Source organism: Agelaius tricolor, unplaced genomic scaffold (genome assembly GCF_023055355.1).
Source record: "Agelaius tricolor isolate 1412-34295 unplaced genomic scaffold, bAgeTri1.0.p SCAF_1, whole genome shotgun sequence".
Taxonomy (NCBI): Eukaryota; Metazoa; Chordata; class Aves; order Passeriformes; family Icteridae; genus Agelaius; species Agelaius tricolor.
Window position 1 is genome coordinate 57,825,841 of NW_027269261.1, and position 26,503 is coordinate 57,852,343.

At 38.5% G+C, this 26,503-nt stretch overlaps 1 protein-coding gene across 1 annotated transcript; it reads right to left on the bottom strand.

Annotated features, from left to right (window-relative positions):
- Window positions 1-771: 771 nt before the first annotated feature.
- WTAP (WT1 associated protein) lies at window positions 772-26,443 on the bottom strand. Its single transcript, XM_071435938.1, has 8 exons — window positions 26,206-26,443; window positions 22,033-22,070; window positions 21,894-21,949; window positions 17,081-17,139; window positions 15,386-15,513; window positions 8,689-8,867; window positions 3,812-3,966; window positions 772-1,995 (listed from the first exon to the last, which is right to left on the bottom strand). The coding sequence occupies exons 2-8, from the start codon at window positions 22,060-22,062 to the stop codon at window positions 1,412-1,414; spliced, it is 1,191 nt and encodes a 396-aa protein (XP_071292039.1). The 5' UTR covers window positions 22,063-22,070; window positions 26,206-26,443; the 3' UTR covers window positions 772-1,411.
- Between the last annotated feature and the right edge of the window lie 60 nt (window positions 26,444-26,503).

Here is a 26,503-nt window from a genome sequence, read left to right on the forward strand (position 1 = left end):
AGTGAATTGCAAAGCAGCTAAGCCACTTCTTGTTACTTAAGTAGCTATATATGCATTAATTTTATTAATCATCTGGGAATTACAAGACTCACAGGTAGAAAAATGCTGAAACTGGAAACTCTTTAATCCACCCTAAAATACACTAATAAGTACTTCTACCTTACCTTGAACAGTGCTTTTTCATCTTCTTGCTCATGTGCTACCAACACTAAACTAGTAGTTGAAAATAAACACGAGAAATCCAGGTTGTGAAATTCACAGCTCATTGCTACTGAGCAATAAGAGTATATTTAATTAAAGGGAATTCTTTCATTCTCTGCACCTGTTACGGAATCAGTTTCCTCAGGCAGGCATTTAAAAACAAAGTTAACCAGTTCTAAAGGCTGAATTGCTAATTCCTTATGTTTTTTAGTTTAATTTGTGCATTTACCTGTTACGTACTTCAAGCTTTTGGGTTTGGCTTGTTTTTTGGGTTTTTCTATAATTGCTAATAAAACCAGGTTCAAACTCTAAGGTTTACTTTTATTAACTTCTCCTTTCCACCTCCCCCCCCCATCCCCACCCTTTTTCTGCCAGTCAGGACAAAACCTTTGGAACAAGCACTATCAGGCTGTCTTGAAATTAGTACTAGCACACACCTACACCTTCATGTATTGGGCATACGCTGTATCAGAGAGGATTAACACAGATACAAATTCAACTCAAAAACAAGGACTATAAATACACCACATACAAATAAGCCACGTAAGCCAATGCAGAACAATGAGGAAATTACATTATTAAAAGTTTTTATTTAGGTTTGGTCAGTACAGGTAAGATAATAGTGGAGTCACAGAGCAATATGCATCAACAGGATACAACAGTTCTTAAAAACTGAGTAACTATGCACACAATTCATAAACATTCGGTCACCTAAGGAGAAAATGCACAGATGTATGGTGGGAAAAACTGTAATTAACACTGAAACTACTACAGGACTCCTTCAGTAAGTCCATCTTTTTAGTGATAAAACTACTGTACTGGGCAAACTTGGCAGTCAAACCCACAGCTATTATGACAAATCTTGAAGGTGGTGTTAAGTATAACAGTATGAGTAAGAATGCCCTTACACAGCACAGGTTCTAGATATACACAGATTTGTACAGACATCATTTATGTTATACTTTATGGAAATAATTTCCATTTCAACTTCACATTAACTCATATAAAAATAACTTGAGCTACACAAACATCCTTTTAGCAACATTCAACGTAATTAACTGTTAAAATTTCCAAAGTGGCAGAGGTATTGAAGCAAAAAGAAACCCACAAAAAGGCAAAATTGTGACAAGTATGCACTAATTTAAACGGCTTCTGGACAGTATCCTCTCCCAATTTCAATGACACTGTATAAAAATTTTGCAGAAAAATGTTACAAAACTGAACCCTGCACATTTACACTGGAGTCCAAACCATTCTGGACATGACGAGAACCCACAGTTCTGTTACCTTTCATGCTCACTGTTTTCTCCTCTTGAGGATCATGATTGGAGTCTGTGTCATTTGAGTGGTGAGTGAGAGAGTTTTCACTGCCAGTGGGAGAGTCTACACTTTCATACCCAGTACTGAGCTGGTTTATGTAGCTACCACTTCCTCTACCAGTTCTATCTTCAGAGTGGTTGGATAGCTTATTACCATTCCCTGGAGAAGCTGGGAAGTCATCTTCCGTGCCGCTACCCTCCCTATAAAATGCAGGCCCAGACGTCCGCTGGTGGGAGGAGCTGCCATTGCTTGGTCCGTTTGCCAGGCGGCTGCAGTCTTTGCCCGCAGCCTCTCCCTGCTCCGTGGGCTCAGAGGATGGAGTCCTGCTGGTACCTGGGTTGGGGGCCTGCGCCTGCTGCTGCTGGTACTGTGCCAACTGCTGCCGAGTCTCCTTCAACTGCTGCTGAAGAACTAGAATGGTACTCTGCATACCTTCTACCTCCTCATCAAGCTGGATGATGAAGTCATTCAATTCTATGCAAAGAAAACACATTTGTTGCAAACACTTAATAGCCCATATATAGTTTAAATCTCAGACAAGAAATTAAAATCCCGTAACTCAACATTTTATGCTGAAATTTTTCAATGAACTATTTCTCAGCCATCAGGTATGCACTGGTTTTGATACTCTGCCTCTGAAGGAGAAAATGTGGTATCTACCTATTTTCCAAGCTGCTATTGAAAATATGTGAGAAAAATTTAACTTCTGAGCAAGAAAGGAAGATGTTCAGGAAAAAGCTCAATTGCAGTAATTAATATTTTGCAAGTAGATTCTATTGTGTCTACTTTTACTCAAGTATAAATCCTGGGCAGAAATACTGTAAAAGTGACCGTGGACCATATCCATACGTAGCAAATCTGAGTTACTGCAAAACCCTATTCAATAGCCAAAAGTAGTAGTTTTTCATCCTATTTCAAGGAAGTTTCAATTCTTAGTGTGTTTAATCCTTGAAATCGTTCAAGGGAGAGTACAAAAAGACCTTCTTACCAACAGAGGGTTGACTAATTTCATAGTGTTTTAATATTTATATAGCAGAAAAAGGTTTTTACAATTAGTACTGCATTCTGGAACAAAACAAATTTGACCACAAAACAGTATAAGAAACACTGATTCAGTCTTCAGTTCAACTGCACCATCAGTATGCCAGAGGAAAAAAAATGCAAACTGCTTAATATTGTAAATTTTTTTTTAAATGTTCTTGCTGCTACAGAAGACAATCATTAGGAGAACTCTTACTGCAGGAGTATCATCATCTTCATTCATATATGGGGAAGAAGCAACTCAATGCTGGAAATTACTACATTCAAAAGCAGCAGTCTTTAAAGAACGTCTACACTTGCTTCAATTATGTACTTCGTAAATTTTGTTGAAGTGCATTATCAAAACAGCAGTTACTATTCCCACAAAATGACACTATACAATCATTTACCTTAAGAGTTCTAGTTATTTTATACTGCTGCTTTCTCAAAGAGATGAAAATATGATTGGGGAATATGATCTATTCTTAAAAATGCATCTCAGACTTAGATGGGATGCCATATCAAGTTTCTGGTATCTTAAAATCTTCAGATGCAAAACAAACAAAAAGATATTCAGGTCTATGTGATGTCTATATAGGTTATAACCCCAGGACAACCTATATAGGTTATATTCAGATAACCTAATCTAACATTCTATGAAGAGCCACTGACACTACACAGAATTTGAGACTGAAAACTTTTAAACCTGCATTTTCCCCTCCATTTAAATTGTGCAAGAGGTCAGAGTTTTTAGATCATTTCAATTTAGACTTACGGTGTTGCAAAATTTAGACTATAAACACAATGAAACATTTTCATTCATATGAGTTACCAAAGGGAAAAAAAAATCAGTTTGTCATACTTTTAGGCATTGTTGAAAAGTTGAATTTTTAAAAAAAATCCCAAATGAGTCAGAGTTAACACGAAGCTTTCTGCTCTCAGTGCATGCCTAGGCTATATGTTAACAGCTTTCATCTTGCCAATTCACCAGTAATGTGTGCAGTCTAAACATTCCCTATTAAATAGCAAGACTTACAGTATAAAAATCTCTATTTCAAACACTGCATTACTGGAGCTCTGAATCCCATGAGTTCCCCCAAATTTAAGGATTTTGTTTAACTAAGACTACCAATTAATACTTACTATTACATATTTTACTCAATACTGCCCTTTCATTCTGGCAAAGGTGATTTTGTATTATCTATATCATCACAAAATTAAACTTGCAGAAGTGCAAGGCAACTTCTATTTTTGTTAAAAAATCCCTTACCATCCTGACTGCTTTTAAGTTCCTCACTATATTTCTTCTGTAAAGCCAATTCTGCCTCAAGCTGTGCAATACGTCCTTGGGACAGCTGCCTTCCAAGCTCTTGATTCTCCTGGATAAGCATTCGACACTTCGCCATTAACTTTTTCCCTGTTTGGCTGCAAAGGAAAGAGCCATCTATCACAAAATGAATATAAAACCTTCAGTTATCTTCCTCAATCACGAATAAAGACAAAAAGGAGATGCAATTTCTGCATGTCACAATTCAAGGAACATTATGCCTCAACATAATTGTCATAGCAGAAAGTCTCCCTATAGTTACCACATGCTGTTCCAACGCCAGGTGATCTTCTGTCGCTGTCCCACAAAGTGGAAGGCAAGTTTTATTACTGAAAATATGAATAAGCATATTGCACTTTTTTAATACCAACATCTGGATTATCAGTATGCACAATCTTGCATGTGCCAATTCTTAATGTAGTTAAATATTTGATTAAAGATGTGTTTTTCACTTCAAAAAATCAAGGACTGCATAGAAACTACACAAGCAAATTATAAGCAAAATCATTGCCCAGTTGTTGTAGTAATGAAATTTAATAACTGAATTTGGGTGAAGAAAAGTTGCTTGGGAGAAATAATAAATCTCATGTTCATTTTTCCTACTGACAACCATTTTTCTTTAATAGGTTTAAACATTCATTTAAATGCTGTCCAGGTACTCTTGTTTAAAAAAAGAGATGTCCAACTCAACTTATATGTTTGACAGTCACATGCAGAGTCTGCTTCGTAATTTCTATGGTCACCATTTCTGAAGTACATCTTGTATGGTGAAGAAGAATGAAAATGTAGCTGGACATTGTAAGGACATAAAGGAAGGGGTATATTATCTATCTACTTTCTTTAAATTGACAGATTTCAGATTGTAAGTAATGATCATTAGGACACTCAGTTTCTGAAAGAAATGTGAAACAGGTAGAAACTGACAAGATTTTCTTTACTAAATTGGTAATGTTACACATCTTTAATCTTCATGATAAAAATCTCATTGTAAAGCATTATAGGAAGTAGTATGCAAATTAATATATAGGCAATACAGCTGACTCCACGAAAGAAAGAAATTAAAGTCCTTTAAGACTCTCAGTCTGCCAAGTCAGGATAGCATCCCCAAACAATTCTCCTTTTAATAGGCTCAGCACCATAATGAAGCTGTCTTCTTTTCTACAGAGGTGTAAGCTCTGGCAAAACCCCAAACTTGAACAGTTTTATTGTGAATTCAATAGCAAGACTTGTATTACTCTTCAAGACCAAGAAGGTCATTTAATTTTTTGTGTGCTTTTAAACAAGTGACAAATACTGAAAAAAACTGAGGATTAAAAAAGTAGAAGAGCAAATTTCTGCTACAATCACAGCCACAGTTCTCTCCTGCAACCAAAATACAATAATTTAAAACAGCAATTCCTTATCAGCTACCTTCTGAGCACTCAAGCCTTAAACAACTTTTAATTTCTCTGCCAACTCTGCCCCATTTAACATTTTTCAACTGACTTTCCCAAATCTTTCAGATGGGCTGCTCCAGAAGGAATCTGGCTGTGTAAAGTCCTGGAGGCCTGAAAATCTGCTAAAGGCAGCAGCCTGTTTTCTTTCTTGATGTGATGTCCAATGCCAGGTCCTTGAAGTTTAAATTGTGCCGACCTAATACAGTCCAAGTCGCACATTTAAGATGCAAGTTTCCTTAGAGGTGTTCATTCTGTGCAAAGCAGGACCACTTTGGAGATAACCAATGTGACAGATCCCAAAAGTTATTAGGCAGACATGATTTTTAGCCATTTGCAAATTCCTGTTAATGTATTCACCATCACTACAAATAGAAAAAGTTTACAATGCTTATGTCATTGAATGCTTTTCTCTTCACAAACCAACATCAACGGCAGAATCAGCAAGTACCAGTTACCTTGGAATTGGGACAATTTTAGAATCCCATTAATATCTTCAGGTTAACTCCTGCCAAAATGTAAAATATTTATTACCTGTATAGAAATTTGCATAGTTACCTATAATGCTATTTCTTCTCATCAAAATTTTTCCAGATGTTCTGAACTAGTAGAGAATAACCCTTGCAATTTACAAAAAAAGACAGTGCATTCAAGAAAATTAAATACAGTAACTATTAAAATAATTCATATGAACTGTAAAACTAAGTTCAGCATTGTTTTCACAAATCCTCTTGAACATACATGCAACAAAACCTGTAAGAATATAAATGGTTAAATTTCAGAAGACTAAAGTTTGTTGTACTACACTTACTGCAAAATGGCATTTCAACTAATTTTTATTCCAAGTTTATAATCTGCTTAATGATGGTTAAAATGGCTTACCATAGCCACTCCTTTGATTACATGTCTTTTATTTCCCCTCCAGACATCAGCAATGTTTATGCTGCACAGCTTTATCTACATTAAGGTCCAGAGCTAGCTTTGCTTAGGGCTGCAGTTAATGTGTTAACCACCCCGAGAACACCAGTTTAAGACCTGAATAGGGCCATTGCCTCTTTCAAAACCTAGGCCAGATGCCATGAAATGAGTAGTTGTGTACAAGGACGGACAATTAAAACAACTGGGGAGGAGGCCCAAGATGCAAAGAGAATGAAAAAAACCCTACAAATATTTTACATGAGCCAATTTCTTCACCTTTCAAGAAATAAAACCAGTAAAATCTTAACCCAGTTAACAAAGCCTCAATCATTTACCATGAAATAACTAACTTTCTATATTCCTGCCACTGCATGTATGAATTATGCACATTCACACCACTGACTTAAAATTATATTATGCAAATTAGGGGATGTTGTAGCTAAAGAAATAACTTTTTTTTTTGACGCTTGGGTTTGAAAGGAAGTGGCAAGTTAGTTGTCTCTCCTCAGTTGTACTCACACATTCAGAGCCTGAAGACTTTAGAAAACAACCAACCTGTACCTAAATGTATTAAATAACTTTCTGAATTCCAAGTTAGAAACAAGCAATCTGCATGGCATGCCTCTTTCAACACACTGCAGTGAGCTTTACAAATGGCTTGGTAACATATTAACATTTTATTAATGTAAGTCTTACCTCTGTTTTGATGCTAGATCAATAAAATCATAGATACTGCTATAGCAAAATCATTCCAGATATATCACTTTTTTTAAAAGGTAAAGTTTTTCTGTGGATTTTTCTTTTGGTGTTAAGTCATTACTCATGCAAAAAGAAAAAAAACCTGCATAAGTATACTACTCTTTGATCCCATATTAATCATCTGAAGCACAAACAGTTAAAGATACTTCTGAGTCAAAATTATGTAATGGCATCTTAATAAAAGTCAGCAAAACTGTTAGAATACATCACCTTTTGTGAGAGCTGAATGGCTCTTTAATTTAAAAACGAATTTTTTAAACTGAGTCATAAAACGTTGCCCAACTGTTTTGAAAAATCAACACCTCAGATTACTAAATAGACCTCTCTTTGCTATGGGAAGAAACAAACACAAATGCTACACCAGATCTACATTTTGCTTTACAGACCTTAGACATGCACTCCCAACTGTCCCAGATTGCTACTCTTACAAGTAACTTGGGAGGACAGAACAGAGGCATCAATAGAGTAGCAAAAACTCCTTCACTGAATCCACCAAAGAAAATGCATGCATTTAAGGTTTTTTTGGTTTGTTAAAATACTGACTTTGTTTTCAGCGAACGAGACAATGCAGAAATAACAATCTGTTCAATTCTCGTTCATCCGAGGAGTTTCACGATACAACAGTATAACCAGAAGTGTTCCTTGAACTATGTATTACAACTATTTCAAGGCACATTTTATAGAGAAGCACAATACAAAAACCCCAGGTGTACAACGGAATAAAAACACCCCACCAACACTGAAGACAGTTGCCATCGTGTGCCTTCTGTATTAAGCATTTGAGATCACTTCTTAGAATGAAGATCAAAAAAGTCTCCTTTCTGCATGAAAACATGCAGTGAAATTCTTATCACAACCAGTTTTTCTTATACATGCTAGTTGTGATCAAATATATATTGCTTCAAACAATTTTAAACCTGCATTTAGATGGAACGTACAGTTTTGTACAGTCCTAATTTTGAGGCGTCCACAGTATTACCAACCATCCAGAAAACAGTTCATTATTTAGCAACAGTGACTTAAGGCTGCATCAAGTGCTAGAACGCCCAAAGGCTAAACAGTCAAATGTGTACACTACCACTGTTGTGATATCAAATAGCACTCTTGTGGCTATTCAAAACTGGTTAGCAAGTAAACTCTTTAATGCAAAATTCACCTCATCGAGTTTTGACCCAGCAGTTCAGTGAACAAGCAGGAAGTCCACAGTCTTATTGGCAAAACTGACTTACAGTGTCTCTAAGTCACTAGGCTCAAGGTTATGAGCGAAGCATATTCCACTTCTACATTTTTTGGGAATTTTACATGTTCAATTCATGATTTATAATCTCTAGGTTCTCTCTCCTTCAAACTGTCTGTAGACACAGTGTGCCACAGACTTAAGACTTCTGTTTCTCCCTCTATTTTCTTCAAATAGAACAATTTTGCAAATGTCTACATGTTCTAGAAAAGATTTTTTCGAAGATGGCCATTTCTTCAGAATAGTCCGACGTTGTCAGGCCTCTGAAGCAAAGGGGAGAAAAAAGCTGAAACACAAGGTTCATCTGGTAAGTTTTACATTAAGCATTACAAGCTGGACAGTATAAGAATGTGGCTTTTGCCTCAAAACGTCTGAGTCTTGGTGTGGAAACGAGTACTTGGCTGTCCCACCATAGCATTCTCGTAGTGGGACTGTCAGGGAAGTCTTGACTGGGGAGTATTTGTTTTGTTTACCTATCAGGCGTAAATTTCCAGGCACTCAGTTCATTTTGGGCTTGTTCCAGTTTGTCTTTAGTCTGTTCCAGTTCACCTTTCATTTTTAGGAAAAACAAGTTGATGGCTGGGTCTACCATTGTTGATCGCAGTTGGGCAACACTAGGCTGCTGGACTTGCTTGAGGTACTGAATCTGATTCTGCATAAAATAAGAAAAAAAGACTGTTATTCATAAATAAAAATTATGAGTCATTTCAATACCAATAGTTACTCCAAAGTTAACATTAAGGTAGCTTGCCTTCTCTCACACTGTAACCCGAAAAACGCAGGATAAAAACCACTTGTGCACACCTTGCACCCTGTCCGTGTGCCTGCTCACCCAAGGCCCCATCCTAAGCACCTGCCATGCTTTACCTTTCATGGCAGACTCCCCTCCAGATCCCAAGATTATTTTCTACATGTCCATTTGCATTTTTCAGAGCAATATCTGGAACATTAGAATGCTCCCTTTCTTTTCTATCTCCCTGCAATCCTTCTGGGGAACAAAGAGTGTATGGAAAGAATTACCTGCTTAAAACAGATAGTTAATTCCCACTTAAGTTCAGTGGAAGTTATTAAGGAACATTACAGCAGAAATTGACAAGAAATATTTACAAGCAAATAAAAAAGCTTTTTAGAACCTAAGGGTTTTTGCAACTACAGTAGTCACTTATGATGCAAGATTGTGTATTTCTAAAACAAAAATTTAGACATATTAACAGCAATTAAAACAGATTTTGGTTGGATTTTATTCTCTTTGCAAAAAACATAAGCCAAAGGAGTTACAATTTTATATGTTTGAAACACTTGCAATAGTCAAAATTTCAGAACTAGTAGCTGAGAGGTTTCCTTTTAAATATGGTATTTATTGTTCAAAAAAAATGTAAATAAATAGGATTAACTTTAAAAGTTTCTTCAATTTTAATCCCATCACAACAGACATATCTAAAATTGTACGAAATGTACACATTTGGAACCCTGCTAATCACCAATACTGTATAAGCCTGCACAGAATGTGCTAATTCCTAAATTCAATTTATTATGGCCCCTGTATCACACACATTTATTCATCAGCAAGAGGGGAACATAATCACACACTGTTAAAAGACACTAATTGAAAGTCACATGGTTTGCTTCCCATGCAGGCAGTCCTGCAGACTTGAGAGCAAGAGAGTTTAACTGACAAACCCTAAAGGGAAAGAGTCCCCCTGCACTCTCTCCATTCCTTGGGACACAGCACAGCCAGCAGCACTGACAGCTTAACCATGTTCCTGTACATGCAGCTACTTCCTATGGCGTCTTCACACAGCAGTGGTGAAGAGGAAGTACAGAAGTCCTACATACATTCAGTGCGCAGTAGCAACCTCAGTCACTTCTAAATTGAGTGTAACATGTTTTAATTTATATATTGTTAAGTAGTAAAATTTCCTGGATTTTATTTCAAGTAGTTTCAAAGGTAGAATAACAGAAGTATTTCCTTTGACACATTTATTTGTTATTATGAAAATAAAAATACTTAGCTACTTAAAATTGAAATAATCATACTTTAAATTTTAAATAGACAAAGTTCTATATATGCAGAAAGAAATATAAAGGGAATAAAGCACTTCATATAAATATTTTAAGGAAATAAAGAATCCACATACAATGTGGGTAATGCACCTAGAAACAGGAAAATCCAGATTAAGGTTATGCTAACATTTCTTGGATGGCATTTTACCTCTTGGACCTTTGCCTTACTGAATGCAAATATATTGCTCACTGAATAAAGGTAAGTTTTATTCATTGTTATTGATTTCTATTTCCTATCCACTCAAGTATTTGATTCTTCTGCTACTGAAGTATTTCAACAACCTGTCAATTCTTTGTGATGGCTAGAGGTAGTAGACACTAAAATGGACAACTGCACTGGCAATATATTTCAGATACATAATCATGATACAACAACGTTGTTCCCAATCCATTTTTCAAGAGACATCACTACCTGGGGGGGATAAAGGCCATGTTCCTTGTCTTACCAAGGCCCAGAATCCTCCCTCTTACACTGTAAATCTAAAAACTGGAACAGATTCCCTGGATCACTAGCACATAGAATTGCTGCTGCTGCTCAGTCACACCAGAAATGCTGAAACACACTGAAACACTCCGGAGGACCCAGCCAATGCTGTGCAATGCCAGTTATTTGACAATCTCATTGGGGTCTCTCCAGCTCACACTCCTGAGCCCAGCAAGATGGCATCTGCACAGGACTTCAGCTCAACCATTATTTCTAAAGCAGTCATGTAGAAAAAACTTAATTAAGCTTAACAATCCTTGCTGATTCCCTCCCCAAACCTCAAGGACCATTCTTTCCCTCTACTTTTTCCAACCTAAATTTTCTCAATTCCTCCACAAGTGCTTTCTCCAGTTGTTAACTCCAGAGTTCTCATCTGTGAGGCTTTTCATACATGAAGACCTAACAACCTCCTCCTCCCAAGTATGACCTGCTCCCAAAGCAAGTCCAAATGTCTTCTCTTTTCTGCCAATTTCCTAATTCTTCCTGCTTAGCCAGTCCAAACCTCACATTCTTGCTCCCCCTAATCACTTTCTGGTATGAGTCACCTCCCACTGATATTCCAGGTGGCAAGGGTTAGGAAGCAGGAGAGCTTGCCTACAGTCAGGACCAACTTCAAGCTATAGCTGAACATACAGGAATAGTCATGTTCAATGCCAGACCCCAGGGAATGCCCACTTCCAACACCTGAAATGCCTACAGACTCTTCATGTTCCCAAACATGAAAGCAGACACCAGCCGGTATTTTTCAAAAGCCTATCAGATGGACAAGTAGAGGTAATTTTCACAAAGAGAATAAAAATCTTGCTATCAGCTTTCTCTCTGTTCCAACCCAAGGTAGGAGAGCACTGAAAGCAGTCTATTTAGAGGGCTGTGTGAGATTTTGTTCATGTGGATTTTTATTATTTTGTTAAAGACAGACAAAACCATTTTCAATCCCCCTAGTTCTCACATTCTTGGAAACAGTTGCACGCTTTCAGCTGTAATCATCCAAAGATAGCTACAAAAACCAGACACTCTAAACATGACAAATTTACAAAACAGATCACAGGTGCCTGAGAGAAAGCATAAGCAACCTAAATCAGATCACCTGCATATCCTTCTTATAAGAAAGGAATAAAGTGCACCACTAAGAAGAGAAAAAACACAACAGAGCTGTAACGTAAACCACAAGAGTGATGACTACCTAATGCTACAGTCCAATTGCACCCACAGAAAGTTCCACTCATCATTATCTGTTCCATGAAAAGTATATTTGAGCAGCAAGTATTTCCAAATGTCTACCCACTGACTCTCAGTGACTGTGCAGTAGCCTGGAAACAGGTTAAGGCCTTTCCCTGAAGTGGTATTAACTTGACCACCACTTCTGCCAGAAATAAAGCTTTATGTAGAAACCATAGCCAATACTGCTCCGTAATAGCAGCAACCTCTTCTAGAGGGCTGTTCCTGCTGGGGGAAGGTAGCTCGAGGCTGCTGCTGACAACAGGGCACACAGATGTTAAACACCTGTACTTCAAGGTAGCCCTCAGTGACTCTAAAATCACAGAGTAACTTCGCAGCACCTGCCACAGACTTTTACTAAACTGCTGGCTCTGAAGAAATCCATATATTCTCTTGCACAGAGCATTAGAGAGAATGGAGCTATGCACCCCCCTCTCATCTTCTTTCTTCAAAAACAGCACTGACACAGAATGAGGGCAATGATTCTGCTACTACTACTCTTGACATGCACACCTACACTTTAAGATGACAACTGGTGACTTTCATAAGCTGAAAACACACAAAAAAGCTACTATTTTTAAAAAGGGTGAAAATTAAAACACCAAAATAGAGCTCATCACACTCTTGTTTTAAAACAGAGCTAGTGTACTTCAGTAAGCAAGGTGTTCTACATAAGTGATCAGAAAACTCAGTCTTTGCCAACTACTACCAGTTGAACATGGTATGGCATTAAGTTTTTAACCATTTAAATTTGAATGCGGTAAGTTTGTAAAAATAAAATGTCCCAAATCTGCAGGTTTTCAAGAAACTAGACACCATAAAAGCTCAGTCTTTCTAATTATAATGTGACAGGAAACACTGAAGGCTTACATATAAATGTTATTGGTATATTTTACCACTAACATGAAATGTTAATATAAACGTTAATGGTGTATTTTTAGATTATAAAAGAATTGTTAACTATAATAAAAATGTGGAAAATTTATTTTATGGATTAAAATCAGGCATGTCAAGTAACATCACATGATTTATAGCTTATTAAATGATTTAGCAACCTGTAGCTTCACTTTGCATCTTATCCAACATGACATTTTTCTACTGTTACTGTAGTGGAAAAAATACTCTCTAGTAATACAAAGCCAAGCAGTCCTTCAGACCTTCTTGAAACTATGTGCATTTTTGAACTTGAAAATATCTAAACGTGACCATGTCTCCATTATACATCTCCAGTGTACCCATTTTACACCTCGTCTTCAAGGATGCATCTTCCCACCGCCATGTACTGTGGAGATTACATCCTCAGTGTTATTCTTGAGTCAAGAGCAGGAGAAATATAAGCCACTGAGTGTGTAGGCATGTGTCTGTTTTTTGTTTCTTTTTGGTAGGTTATTACCCACCCTTTTTTTTCTTTTTTGAAGTACACAGAAAATAAAAGCTCTTCAGAAGTTCTTTTAAACAGATGTTCTGGGAAGACTATGCAACTATGAACATCTAACAAAGTGCAGCCAAAACCCCTATAGTCTTCACGATATTCAAATCATTCATGATAGCCAAAATTCAAAGCATTAAATACTTGAAGTTTATAACTTCAAGGAAGGAACAAAGACAAACATAGCACACACAAATTTGGTTTTGGTGAAAAACTTGTATTTCTTTTTATTTATTTATTTTTAGTATTTACTGCTTTAGCTATATGCTAAGAAGGTCAAAAGAAAAAAAAAACTATTATTACTGCTGCTCCACATAGCAGAATTTATCACTACAACTTCACAAGTGAAGCAGGACCAATACAGTAGCCTTACAACTAGGGAAGCATTGCAGTCCAGTACCAGAACATATCTTCACTGGCATCCTGGGCTGCATTAGCAGAGTGCTTGCAACAGGCTGAGGGAGGTGATCCTTCCTCTCACTTGACACTGGTGAGAGATGTGGGGTACTGGGTCCAGATCTGGACACCCCAGTACAAGGGAGACACAGACATATCAGGGTGAGGCCAATGAAGGGCTGTGAGGCTGATTAAGGGGTTGGAGCATGTGACACACAAACAGAGGCTGAGAGTGTTAGGGCTACTCAATCTGGAGAAGAGAAAGCTCAGGAGATGCTACCAATGTGCATAAATACCTGATAGGGAGTAAAGAAAGCAAAGCCAACAGTGCCCACGGAAAGCACAGAAGGTGATGGGCACAAGCTGAAACACATGAAGTTCCACTTAAACGTAAGAACACACATTCTGCTGTATCAGTGGCTCAACACTGGCACAGGTCAAAGACTTTTGCATTTCTCTCCATTTCAGGATATGTCTAAAAGCCAATAGTGTGCAGTCCTGAGTAACCTGGTCTGACTGATCTGCTGTGAACAGGCAGGCTGGTCTAGAAACTGCAAGTCTCTTCCAACCTCAATGATTCCGGGCTTCATTTTTTGCCACTGCAAAGTAAGCTTAATCCCCTTTATTTTTTTTCTTGTTTATAACACTGTGAACTAAAGTGATCTTATGGTCTTAAGAACAGTGAAAATACTGTGTACAGAGTTCAGTCACACTACTATACCTGACTGCTCTGAAAAACTTCAGGCAAAAAAGAAAGGAAAACTTAAAAAGCAAAGGAAAACTACAACACTAGTTATTAGTTTTGCACAGAGCTTGTATTTTTCATAAGAGAAGCTCTAAAGAGTATATTACTAAAAGTAGCAATAAGCTTTTTACATTCCTCTCAGAAACTGCCAGATTCAAGCAGAATGAAAATTATGTTAAGAAGGTAATCCAATATGAGATAGTTTCCAGGAAACCAAAACTAAACACAGATGTAAAAGACACAGAGAATGGCCAGAAATGAAGGAGCAAGAAACAAAGATCAACAAAATACATATTCAGAACAGAAGAAATTAAGCAGATCTGCCAAATTGCAAAAGAACTTTAAACAAGTCAGTAGCAACTTCACCTATCCGGCCAAGCAGAGGCTTACAAATAGCATTACACTGTTAGCCAAAGGCAATGTGTCAGCCTAAAACCTCCTAAATGAAACCAAACAAACACAATCATATCCTTATGTTTTTATTTGTTCCTGACTCTAATGATACTCAGAAGTAACATTTTTGTAGATAGACTCTGCAGATAAATGCTAGAAGAGAGTAAGCATCGCACATGCAAGAATTAGCTTGGTTTGAAGTAAATCAAGCTTCAATCACAACTGCTGCTGAAAATCAATAGCAATAACTAGTATTAAAAAACCCCCAAACTTTTAAGAAGTGATCTTTACTAATTCAATTAAACTACCCTGCTGTGCCTTTAAACACAGAAAATGTGATGGTGTAGATACACAAAAAACATTGCACAGCTCATAGGTACTGGCTCAACAGCTGATGTTGCTACAACAGTTTGAACACATTTATACTTTTTGAATACTTACAGTACACTCTTGCATCTCCTGTTCTTTAGTTGCCAGCCTCATCACCAGAATATTTTCTCTTCGGGCAGACTCTTGCTGTTGCTGTTTCAACTTCTCTTCAGATTCTCTCAGCCCCGTCACATCATTAGCTAACACAAGCAACAACAGAGAAAGCAAGTTTTATAGTACCGTCTCACAGGAAGTTTTAAAAAGACAGCTAAAAGAATCTAAAAACCAATTTCATAAACAGTTAAACTTTTTGCAGGCATGTTTATAACTAGCATAAACAAAAAACAAAATGTAATTAAGTATTGGAAAAGCTTAGCAACAGCTGGCTTTAAAGCCATATTCCTGGTCCTCCTTTAAGACTTAATAAAACTTTCAAAATGTTTCCATGTTTGTATAGGAAATCACTTTGTGCTGCAAAAATCAATCTGCAGTCTGTAAAACACTGCTTTTTATGGGCAATCCTCAAACTGGCCTCAATACTCCAGGAGCAAACAGCAATATATTCAAGAATATTCTGTTCCAACTAGAATTCTGATCCATGGACATTTTTGAAAAATTATATATGAAATACAAGCGAATGCAGCACATTTCCAAATTACTCAAACAAAAACATGCAGACAGCTCAATACCAACTGTTTACTTTCACTCTACTACTTGTTATATGTAACACAACTAAAAACTTGAAAAATTTAAATTTTCATTTTTTCCTAATTTCTGGAGAATAATCAGCTGTAAATAAACCTGAACATCAAATTACCAAACATCAAATTTATTTCTAAATAAATCCTTGCAGATAGTACAGGCCATAGTAGTCAGTGTTAATGAATTGTTTCCAAAATCAAGAAACTAGGAACGTTGAAACAACTTATTTATCTATGTTTAGACAGTTTGAGATGTGAATGGAATCACCTGTTTCCATGTGTTCTATTTTATTCTCTACAAAATATTATGAGACAGCAGTAGAAGAAGGAGGTAACAACAGCAAAAGAGAGGACATCCATTTGGACTGACAGAAAAATAGCCTTCAAACTCAGTGGTACTATAGCTTTAAGTATTTAGACTGAAAAGGTGAGTGGAAAACAGGAAAGATAGCATCCCTAACTGGCAATACAACTTTTAAAAGTGACTTAGGATTGGCTGTTCAGTCACTCCCAGAATGTATTCATATTTTATCATTTCAGAGTAGGATATTTTCCCCACATTATCTTCCAAAGGGCCAAGTTTTAACAACCATGTAAGAATGACAATCAAATTTGCCTAATCAGATCAAACAATCCTTGGGGACTCATTTTAGACATTTACCTCTAAACACTGTTTCTCCTCCCAGCCTTATATTCCTGTAAGGCTACTAAAGGCACAGACACTGCTGGAGTATTCCAGTGAACAGAGTTTCTTTTTCTAATGTTAAAGTTCTGAAAGTACACCTATTTATACAGTTATGCTTTGAAGCTTTTCCCTGCCCAGCAGTCTGTGTCCTATAGATGCAAAAATAAGACTTTAGGTGGTGGGAGAAATTTGCAACTGGAAAAAGTTGGTAAGAAAGCTGGGAGAGGCTGAAAACTTACAGCAGAAAAAACAAGGGCTGTTTTCCTAACAAGTAACTGACATAACAGATGATTATATCTTACTTCTAGCACTTCTAGAAAGCACACATATTACTTTATACATTCTGATTACGTGCACCATTTTGAAACCCAGCTAACTTACAATTAAGGTCTGTGTACTTGCCCTCCAGAGCTTGCACGTATGCTTCATATTGTTTCCACCTGTCACAGATATAAAAAGAAAAAAAATTTCTGAAGCTCTGTTTATTAAATCAAGGCATGTCATTCCTAAGCTTTCAGAGCACACACTGATACCATAATCAGAAAATGTCAAGAAGGAATTACACAATTGCACAAAAGACAATTCCAGTTTTAAAAAAAAGTGCTTTTAATTGTGGAAATAGTTAAGTTTGCTTTGCATCTCACAGGAACAAAATAGTAGTTGTGTATTACAACACTTAAAACTGACATCTTAAAAATCAGTATTTTAGACAAACATTAGGATCAAACACTACTTATTTTTGTTATCTTTGTAAAGTACCCTATATGCATCTTATTCTCATAGCAGAGCAATTCAAACAATTCTGTAACAAAGTGCAATACAAATACAACATTAAGTATGTTACCAAGTGAACAGGACAAGCAGAAGTGTATCATAACACTAGAAATGGCAGTCTAGGTTAAGCAGCTCTATCAGCTCATTCAGGTTAAGATCACTCTCTGATTACATCCATCATCCATAAGCCAAACAATTTAGTAACTCTTTGAAAACATGTTATTTAGGAAATTCATCGGCAGTCAAACAACGTCACCTAAAAACAGCACTGCATTTTATACAAACCATCAAATCAGTAGCAAATAAAGTCTGCTGTAAAGTTTAGCATGAAATGCTTTATGAAAAGTTCACAGCATGGTGTTTTAGGGTTTTTAAGTAGTACTCTGCACCTAACGATGTGTGTTCCTCATGATGGTCCAACTGCACATTATAAAGAAAATTCATCTGATAGCTTACCACTATAGGAGGCATCTGCTCCCTCCTCCCCATGACATGTATTTTATGCTAGACTCATCACAACTGCTCCATTTTAACTCTCTAACCTACACCACTACTTGAATTGAAACTGTAAAATCTACCTATAGGTAATTTGGACCATTTAGTGAATTCCAACAGCACACTGAAGGGTCTAAAAAGGCATCAGAGATCTGTAACAGCAAGCAAGACCACATCACTGGGAAAAGGAAATCATGAGATCTCTTCCTTCAAGCAACAACAAAATTTTACCTCTCTTCAGCTGAGCATGGCAACAGCATGAACAAACTATCAAAGCTCTGTAAAAAAGAGCAGTAGTATTCATACTTAACCCTTAAACTGATCTCTCTGCACTAAGAAGTTTCACCATTTGACCATTAAAAATTCTATGTTAATTCAGGAGATTTCAATCTCCCAGAAGTAAAACTGAAATGGCCTACTAAACAGCAAATCTAGAAAGAAAGAACCTAATTTTACATTAAAAAACTGACATGCAATAAATAGTTGGTCTTCAAATATACAGACTACTTCACTTTCAAGTTACACCTCACAGCCCAAACCCAGTAATTCTAAAATCATGAGACCCCCCACACTCCCCTAACAGGAGCAATATACAGAGCAAGTGAAACGAGGACATTAAACAAATTAAGTAAATGTGCCAGACCTCTAGCTGAAAAAAAAAAAAAAGGAAAAGAACCCCCGAAATAACCACCCACAAACAAACCACGTAGCCTATGGTCACCAAGAACGTTGTAGATAATAGCTCTAACTCACCTCTCAACAACTGTTAGTATTTAGGCAAGAACCAAACTCCTGGAAAAGAAAACCTAGATGGCACTAGACCATGTCATGGATTTCAAGTCATACACCTACCAACACTTCTAGAAATATACCTATTCAGATGTGGCATTTTGTCAAAAACCTGGTCAAGACTCTTGCAGTTCAAGCAACCTGCACTGGGCCTGGCCAAGACAGAGGCAATTTTCCCCACAGTAGCCCTCACAGCACTGTGCACTCATGGCTAGAATGGCGTTGGTAAAATACCAGTGTTTCAGCCACTGCTAGAAGGGCTCACACATCATCAAGGCACGTTTTCCAACATTCCCCCCTCAGTAGGCCAGGAATGGGCAAGATCTTTGGAGGGAACACAGCCAGACGGACCCTTGACCTCCTTGCCTTGCCCCAGATTATGTCTTCCAGCACATCTGTAGCAGACTAAGGCAGCTCATCACTGAATCTGATTGGGGGAAGAATGACAAGGGCTCAAAGGCAGATTTTTTTTCTCCTCCCATCAGTTTGTTTTCCACTCATTATGGTAGTTTATGTCCACAATCTGATGGTTCAAAATTAATAACCTGAAGAGCTTCACTGCAGTGCTACTTGCAAAGGCATTCAAGAACAGACACAGGAGAACTGGGAGGACACTCCTGAATCTGTTCTGTGTTCAAGGGATTGCTTACAGTATCACAAGAATTGGAAGGTAACTAAGCAGCATTATGTCAGTTACTTAATTCTCTTAATCCTCTAAAAATATTTAGCAGACTTTATAGAGGTAATTTGAAGCCATGAAGTCATAAATACTTTTTCCTGAAGCACCCATTTTTTATGCTGAGCTTTGGGGTTCACAGTAAATGATTTACAGCAGTTAGGGGTTAAGACACACACTGAACCCAGGCTATTCCAAAAATCACTGGCTCTAAGTCCCTGTTAACTGAAGTTTAGTAAAAGCACTGTATTTCCTCAGAAATACTTCTGTGTATCAGAGTGGTTCAGTGTTTCACCAGGTAATCACTCAGCTAAACTATCACAGCAATACTGATGAGATTTTTAGCTATGATCCACAGAATATTTCTTTACCATGTTCCTGGCTCTTTCTCTCAGAAGCTCCTACAGTCAAGCTAACTACTGCAATAAAGAGGGGAAAGTTTAGAATGACTCCAGAGCAACAAGTCATGAGACAAGCAGAAATTCAAGGTCAGGTCTAAAGGCTCTGTGTTGGTCCTGCTTGTGTTTAGTCAACAAAAGTTATGATGAACAAACCTAAATTCTGTACTTCATGGAAAAGAACAGTAAAACTGGGACTCATGGCACAGAAACTGACCAAGCCCCCCATTTTTTCTGTGTATGTATTTCAGCACTGCAACTGTACAGCAATGGTAACTTATTACCTAAAAGACTTAAAGGTGATTACACACCTGTCTCAAAAACTATTTGCCTCACCAAAGCACAGACCAAAAAACACATTCCAAATCTTAAGACAATCTAAAGGTCAACACATGCTTTTCTGCATCTCAAAGTAACAGAAATGCCATTGATTAAAATATATGTGTAATAATATTTTATTCCAGCCTAGAAGAGAAGCCAGCTAGTTTTTTTTTAATTGCTAGTTTTACATAAAATCACAATTAGAGGTGAACTTAGTAGAAATCCATAATTTGCCCCCATACAAAAAAAAAGTGTTTGAAAGACTGATCTATGCAAACTAATAAAATGGACATGATCAAAATGGAAGTAAATTTCCATTTCTGCATATATTGAACAGTTATATTCCTTAAATCCATTAAGTGCCCTTTTTGAGAGCATGTTAGTTTTTCTACACACTAAGAAGATGATTCAATAGCAACATAGCTGTCATTAGCAAATTCCCTTCTGCCTCTCCATTAACACAGGTGAGCTGCTGGCATACTTTACCTCCTTGGGGGCATTCCGTCACATTCTCTCCTGAATATGTGCTGGAAACTCATCTCTTCTATGTAGTGACTAATGATTGCAAGTTACAGAAACTGACTACAACTGATAGCCTTTTCTTGTTTTCACACTATCAGTCAGAAAGCAAGTGGCACAGAATCTATGCTTTGGAACTTTCACATTAATTTTATCACAGCAAGTTAAGGGCACAGCTTCGGAGACTTAGGAGTTTTCTATAAAAAGGATCACAGGGTCAAAACCACTTATGAAAGAAGCAATTTTTCTTAGCATTTAACAACATTTTTCTTTACAACCCAAAAGACTGGATACTCAGAAGCAGACAGAAACTAGTTTTAAACATATGGAGCCAGACCGTTTACTCCCTGGAAAAAACTGTCACCCCAAAAGTAGCTGGCAGGACAGTTTACCCAGAAGGGAGGGTAGCTGATCACCATGTACACACTAAGTGTTGCATATGTAACCTCTTGTTTCTACACAATTTAGTCTTTGTTTTATGAAACAGCAAAATTTACCTTGAGACCCTAATAACACTAATAACTCAGTGTACAAGAAGCCAAGAACTAATGTTTACCAAAATGCACAGACTATTCCAGCAGATAAACAGATGCCCCACAGAAGGCTGGTTTGGACAGCCCCTGGCTTACAAATCAGGAAATTCAGGCATACAGAGACAAGTGGCCGGGGTGGTTTCTTTAAGCAGGTGGTATGTGCAACAGAATTCCCCATAGTTTTTCCTGTTGTGACACTTAAGCTTTCTAAAAAGTTAAAAAGACAGCCAGGTTCTTTCTTATCAAAGTTCTAGGCAATGAAAACTTCATTTTAACATTTTTCTGTTAATATTTGAACATGCTGAGAAGACAACTGCAAGGACTGAGAAAGCATAAAAAAGTACAGGAGAAGTAAAGAGTTGACATTTTTCTGATGTTTAAAATAGCTTGCTATCTGTCAAGGAATGTAAGCAATCATATCTTCTATCATTATGATTGAAGGAAAAAAAGTACATGTATTCATGTTCTACAAAATACTATTAAGGATTTTGCCTCTTGGCAAAAGTGTTCCCTCCCAAACTACAAATATTTGAGGCAAGAGGAGAACTTTACAGAAGAGATAAATTATGAAACAAATAAAACTGTTTTTCAGAACAAGGATGCTGAAAGACAATGAAAGAGTAAATTCACACATCTTCCACGGGAAGTTCACAAAAATGTTGAGATGGAAAAAAAGAATTTTACGTTACCTTAGGATAAGCTCATCTCTAGGTAAAACCTTAAAATCTGCTTCACTAAGGCGAACCTATGAAGCAAAAAGAAAAGCATAACTTATCAAGCTGTCCTGATTACCTGGAAGGGTGAAGTCACAGGTAATTTTACACATACCTTCTTTGGGAGAGGTTCTTCATTCGTCATTGTGAAGTCTGAAGGGAGAAAAAAAAAAAGGAGTTTTAGTTAGTGTAAACAGAACACTGAACAAGTCAGAAACTTATAGCCTTAATTGTTTTGGTTTGCAATATTACACCACTGAAATATTGGTCCTGCACAATGCAGCACCAGAGTACAAAATAACACTATGATGTTTGCTCCTGTAATCTAGATATAGTCAGCTGCATTTTTTCTAAAAGTTATCTCAAACTTTCTATTTCTATCTAAAAAGCCAATCAGTAATCAATCCTTCCTATTTAACTAATCAAAACCACCCTACTTTGTATCAAACTGACATTTAGTATGCGTCTACATCTACATAACATTGTATTTTACATGGTAAAGGATAATCAGGGTCTGAGGAAAGCAATTTATACTACTGCTCCTCCTCTTTGGAATAAAAGAGAATAATTTGTGAACATTACAACATGTTCTTACAAGTACTTATTCTCTTAAGATTCAAACAAACGGGAAGTACGGTTATTTTAAAACCCATGCAAATATTCTCAAGAAAAGTATGATGCAAAATAGCTTAGATAGGCCATCAAACTGAACTCCTCTGGTGCACACAGAGCACAAGAGGGCTGCATGTTGCTAAGTTAAATATTCACACTGCTCTGAGTTACAGGACATGCTTCCTTATCTCCAAAAAGTAATTTCTCCAACACAGTATTTTCTCCAACTATGATTATATAAGAAATACTGAGTTCCTAAATCTTACAGGCACTCAAGTAACAATAAATGCAGGGTGTGCTGAGGGCATGCATCTTCACAATATGCTTTCCAGTGGAAAAGTTGCATAAAATATTAAGAGTTGACAAGCTTGTAAAGCTACTACTGCACATGTACCAGGGAAAGGATATGTCAACTCCTTAGTTGTGAACACTGAGCTTTAAAGAAACAATGCTCTTAAGGAGTAGATATTCTATTTTCTCAATGATTTTTATGGATTATCTTAGTTTTTTCACAATGTCACTCAATGAACCAATTTAACTTTTGCAAATCCTAAAACTGTCGGTCAGTAAGACAAGCAAATACATTCCAATGAAGCAGGTTTCAACCCTCACTGACACTGCTGACAACTACACAGCACCCTACCAAACAAGGGCCTGGTTAACAACAAACAAAACAACCAACACTCACACTCCCTTCCTATAATAAATACTGACATTAGAACCCACAGAAAGAAAACATTCAGTAGAAGCATCTCACTAATGAATAGCAGCTTCCTGTTGCTAGGCTTAGTAACACACAGACACCTAAGTGCTTCCCTAAACTACGAAGTGCCCTTCACTCCCACCCCCTTCCCTCCTGCTAACAAGAAGTTACTCAAGTATTTTGCTCGAACTTCTGCATGCAGCTCCTTATTTGAAACTGTTTTACCAAAAACATACCTCAAATATAAAATACAAGCATAAGAGGCTGCTGATACAAATTGCCAGTACCCAATTCAATCATTCAGAGTAACCTGAGATTACAGAGGGAATGCTTGTGACCCCTGTATTTAAGCTGCCTACCTTCCCCTTCACTGCAATTTTTCCAAATATTTTTAGAGCTTTTAACTCCTTTGGAGTTTGGAAGTAGTCTTGAAGATCTCAGCTAGTGTTAAGTTCCTGACAGAGAGAAACATGCTTTTCAGATGTCTCACACAACTACGCCTAACACTGATTAAATGGTGCACACGTCATTACGTGTGTGTTCCCCAAAAAAGTACCAGAAGCACACAAATACCAAAAAACATTAATTTCCCCCAAAGATCTGGCTTGTAACCCCTGCTGCAGCATATAGCAATTATAAACATACAATTGCTGTCACAATCAAGACTACAAGAAATCAAAGGTTGATGCTCCAATGCAAAGGTAGTCAAACCTTGCATCTCCAGACCTCACACAGAATTCCAGCACCAGACCAGGCTACTCTAACTCTACACCCAGCACATCACTGTTTACAAAACCACTTCTTGCTTTCAGATAAGAGCACGAAAGACTGAAGTTATGGGTCACTGCATTACAGAAGTTACTCCCTACTGCCACCTATTATTACTTGCTATGATAAAACCACACACTAAAAAATAAAAACACACTAGCTAAAAATATTCCATAGGTTATTCTGGAAAAGTTAGGTTGATAATATCTACAGATAAACACTTAGTGTTCTTTCCACACATATAAATTTCACCTTGCTACTGCCCTGCAACAGCTTTTTGGGAACCTGCAGTAACTCAGCAGAAGCTTGAGCATTTATTACTGCTGAACACTGCTGTCATTGTGCTCCGTGTTTCTCAGAAACAGCAGCAGTGCCAGGCCAGCTACGGCAACAGTCACGGTGATTTTCCTTAGTTTTCTGTCCACAAACAGGTGAATCTGTATGCTACAGACACAACTGCCACTGAAATGTTCATTATTTTAACGTATTTTAACATAATACAGTAACTTCTCAAGCACTGCGCATCAAGAGATGCTGCTTATCACTCGGCTCGCCTCTAGAAGAAATCATCTCTCTCCTACCCACATCAGAAATATCTTGCAAGAACATGATGAAGAGTCACTTTCTACAATAAAAAGAGTCAATGTAAACAACATTCCTACATAACTGACTGGAATTAACACAATTGTATGTGTGATTTATATTATCAACAGCTTAACTGTACTATCCTAACTAAGCACTTGCATGATTTTGCAGAAACAGTGGCTGCCACACACCACTCCTGCACATCTGCTCCTGGCAACAACAAGCAACACAAAACCATACTCCATACTTAGAATAACAGGCAGTAAAAGAATTTTCAGAAAAACTCAATGGTTTTGGCATCTATGGCAGTTTCAATTAAAAGAAATGTGAAACAAGGGAAGTACATTTTAATTTTAATAACTCTGATAGAAGCTCACACAGCTTTTCCTACAACGTTTATAAAGCACAGAATTTAAAAACTTTTTTAAAAACCTCAATGAACAAAAAGTAATTGAATCAGGTATGAGGCTTTACTTGTTATACACAAACTGAGAGTTATTTTAACGATACCAAGAAAGAGTTCCATGGGGAAAACCCCAGTATGGGCTCCCAGCTCCCAAAGCACGTACGTGTGTACATATATATACAAACATATAATTTATAGAATCACAGAATCGTTAGGGCTGGAAGGCACCTCTGGGGATTACACAGTCCAACACACCCCCTGTCCCTACCAAGGCAGGGTCACCTAGAGTAGATGACACAGGAACGTGTCCAGGTGGGTTCCGGATGTCTCCAGAGAGGGAGATTCCGTGACCTGCCTGGGCAGCTGTCCCGAATGAGTGTGCTTGAGATTGCTCAAAAATTTCTCAGCTCACACTGCAGCCTGGAAGGGAGTTAAGGGGCAATGCACCACTACAGCAGCCTGTTCTGCTGCCCTCAATGCAAGGAAGTTCTTCCTCATGTTGAGGTGAAACTTCCTATGTTTATTTAGTTTATGGCCACTGACCCTCGTCCTGCCGCTGGGTACCACTGAAAAGAGTCTAGCACCCTTCACTTTAAGACAGCATCCGCCTTCAGGATATTTGTATGTATTGATGAGAGCCCCTCTTAGTCTTCCCTAGAGTAAACAGGCCCAGCTCACGCAGTCTCTCCTCGCAACAGAAACATTCCAGACCCCAAGTCATATCTGTAGCCCTCCCCTGGACCCCTTCCAGTATCTTCCTGTCTCCCTCGTACTAAGGAGCCTTCTGACGTTTAGAAGAAAAAGCTTCACAGTAGCCCCGTAACTGCCCAGCCCTCACACTCGCCTCAGCAACAACCGCGGGAGTCCCACCCCCACCCCAAGGGCCGCAGCCGCAGGTGTTTGACAGACCCAGCTGCTGCGGCCGCCCCCCAGCCCAGGCAGTGCCCGCCCCGCCGCCCTCGCTCTTCTCCCACAAGGGAAGCACCAAACGCGGCTCCCGCGGCCGGGGGCGCGGCGGCAGCCCAAGGCCGGGGGAGGAGGATCCCGGCCGCGCTGCCAGGCCAGGCTCCGGGGCCTCGTACAAAATGGCTCTAAGTGCTTCCGCTCTTCTCCCCCGCGCCCGAGCTGAGGGATAGAGGCGCCGCAGGGTCCGGCACCCTGGGCTGCCTGGTCCGTCCGTCCCGCTGGGGCGGAGCGCTCGCACGGTCACTCACCTCCCGCCTGCGGCGCGGAGGCCCCGCGCCCCTCGCACGCCGCTTGCCTGGGCCGCGCTCCGCCTCACATCGAGCAGGGGCGAAACGCCGCCACCTCCACGCCTACCGCCGCCACCAGCTGCGCGGGCGCCTCCGCCACCACCAGCTCCGCAGCCAGGACGGCCGCGCCTCCCCCCGCCCGAGCTCCCCCGCACGCCGCTCCCGCCCGCTCTTTATTTGCGGGTTCTCTGCGCTACAAAATGGCGCCCAGGGAGGAAATGAGCGCCCGCCCCGCCCCGCGGCCGGCGGCTGCGCGCGC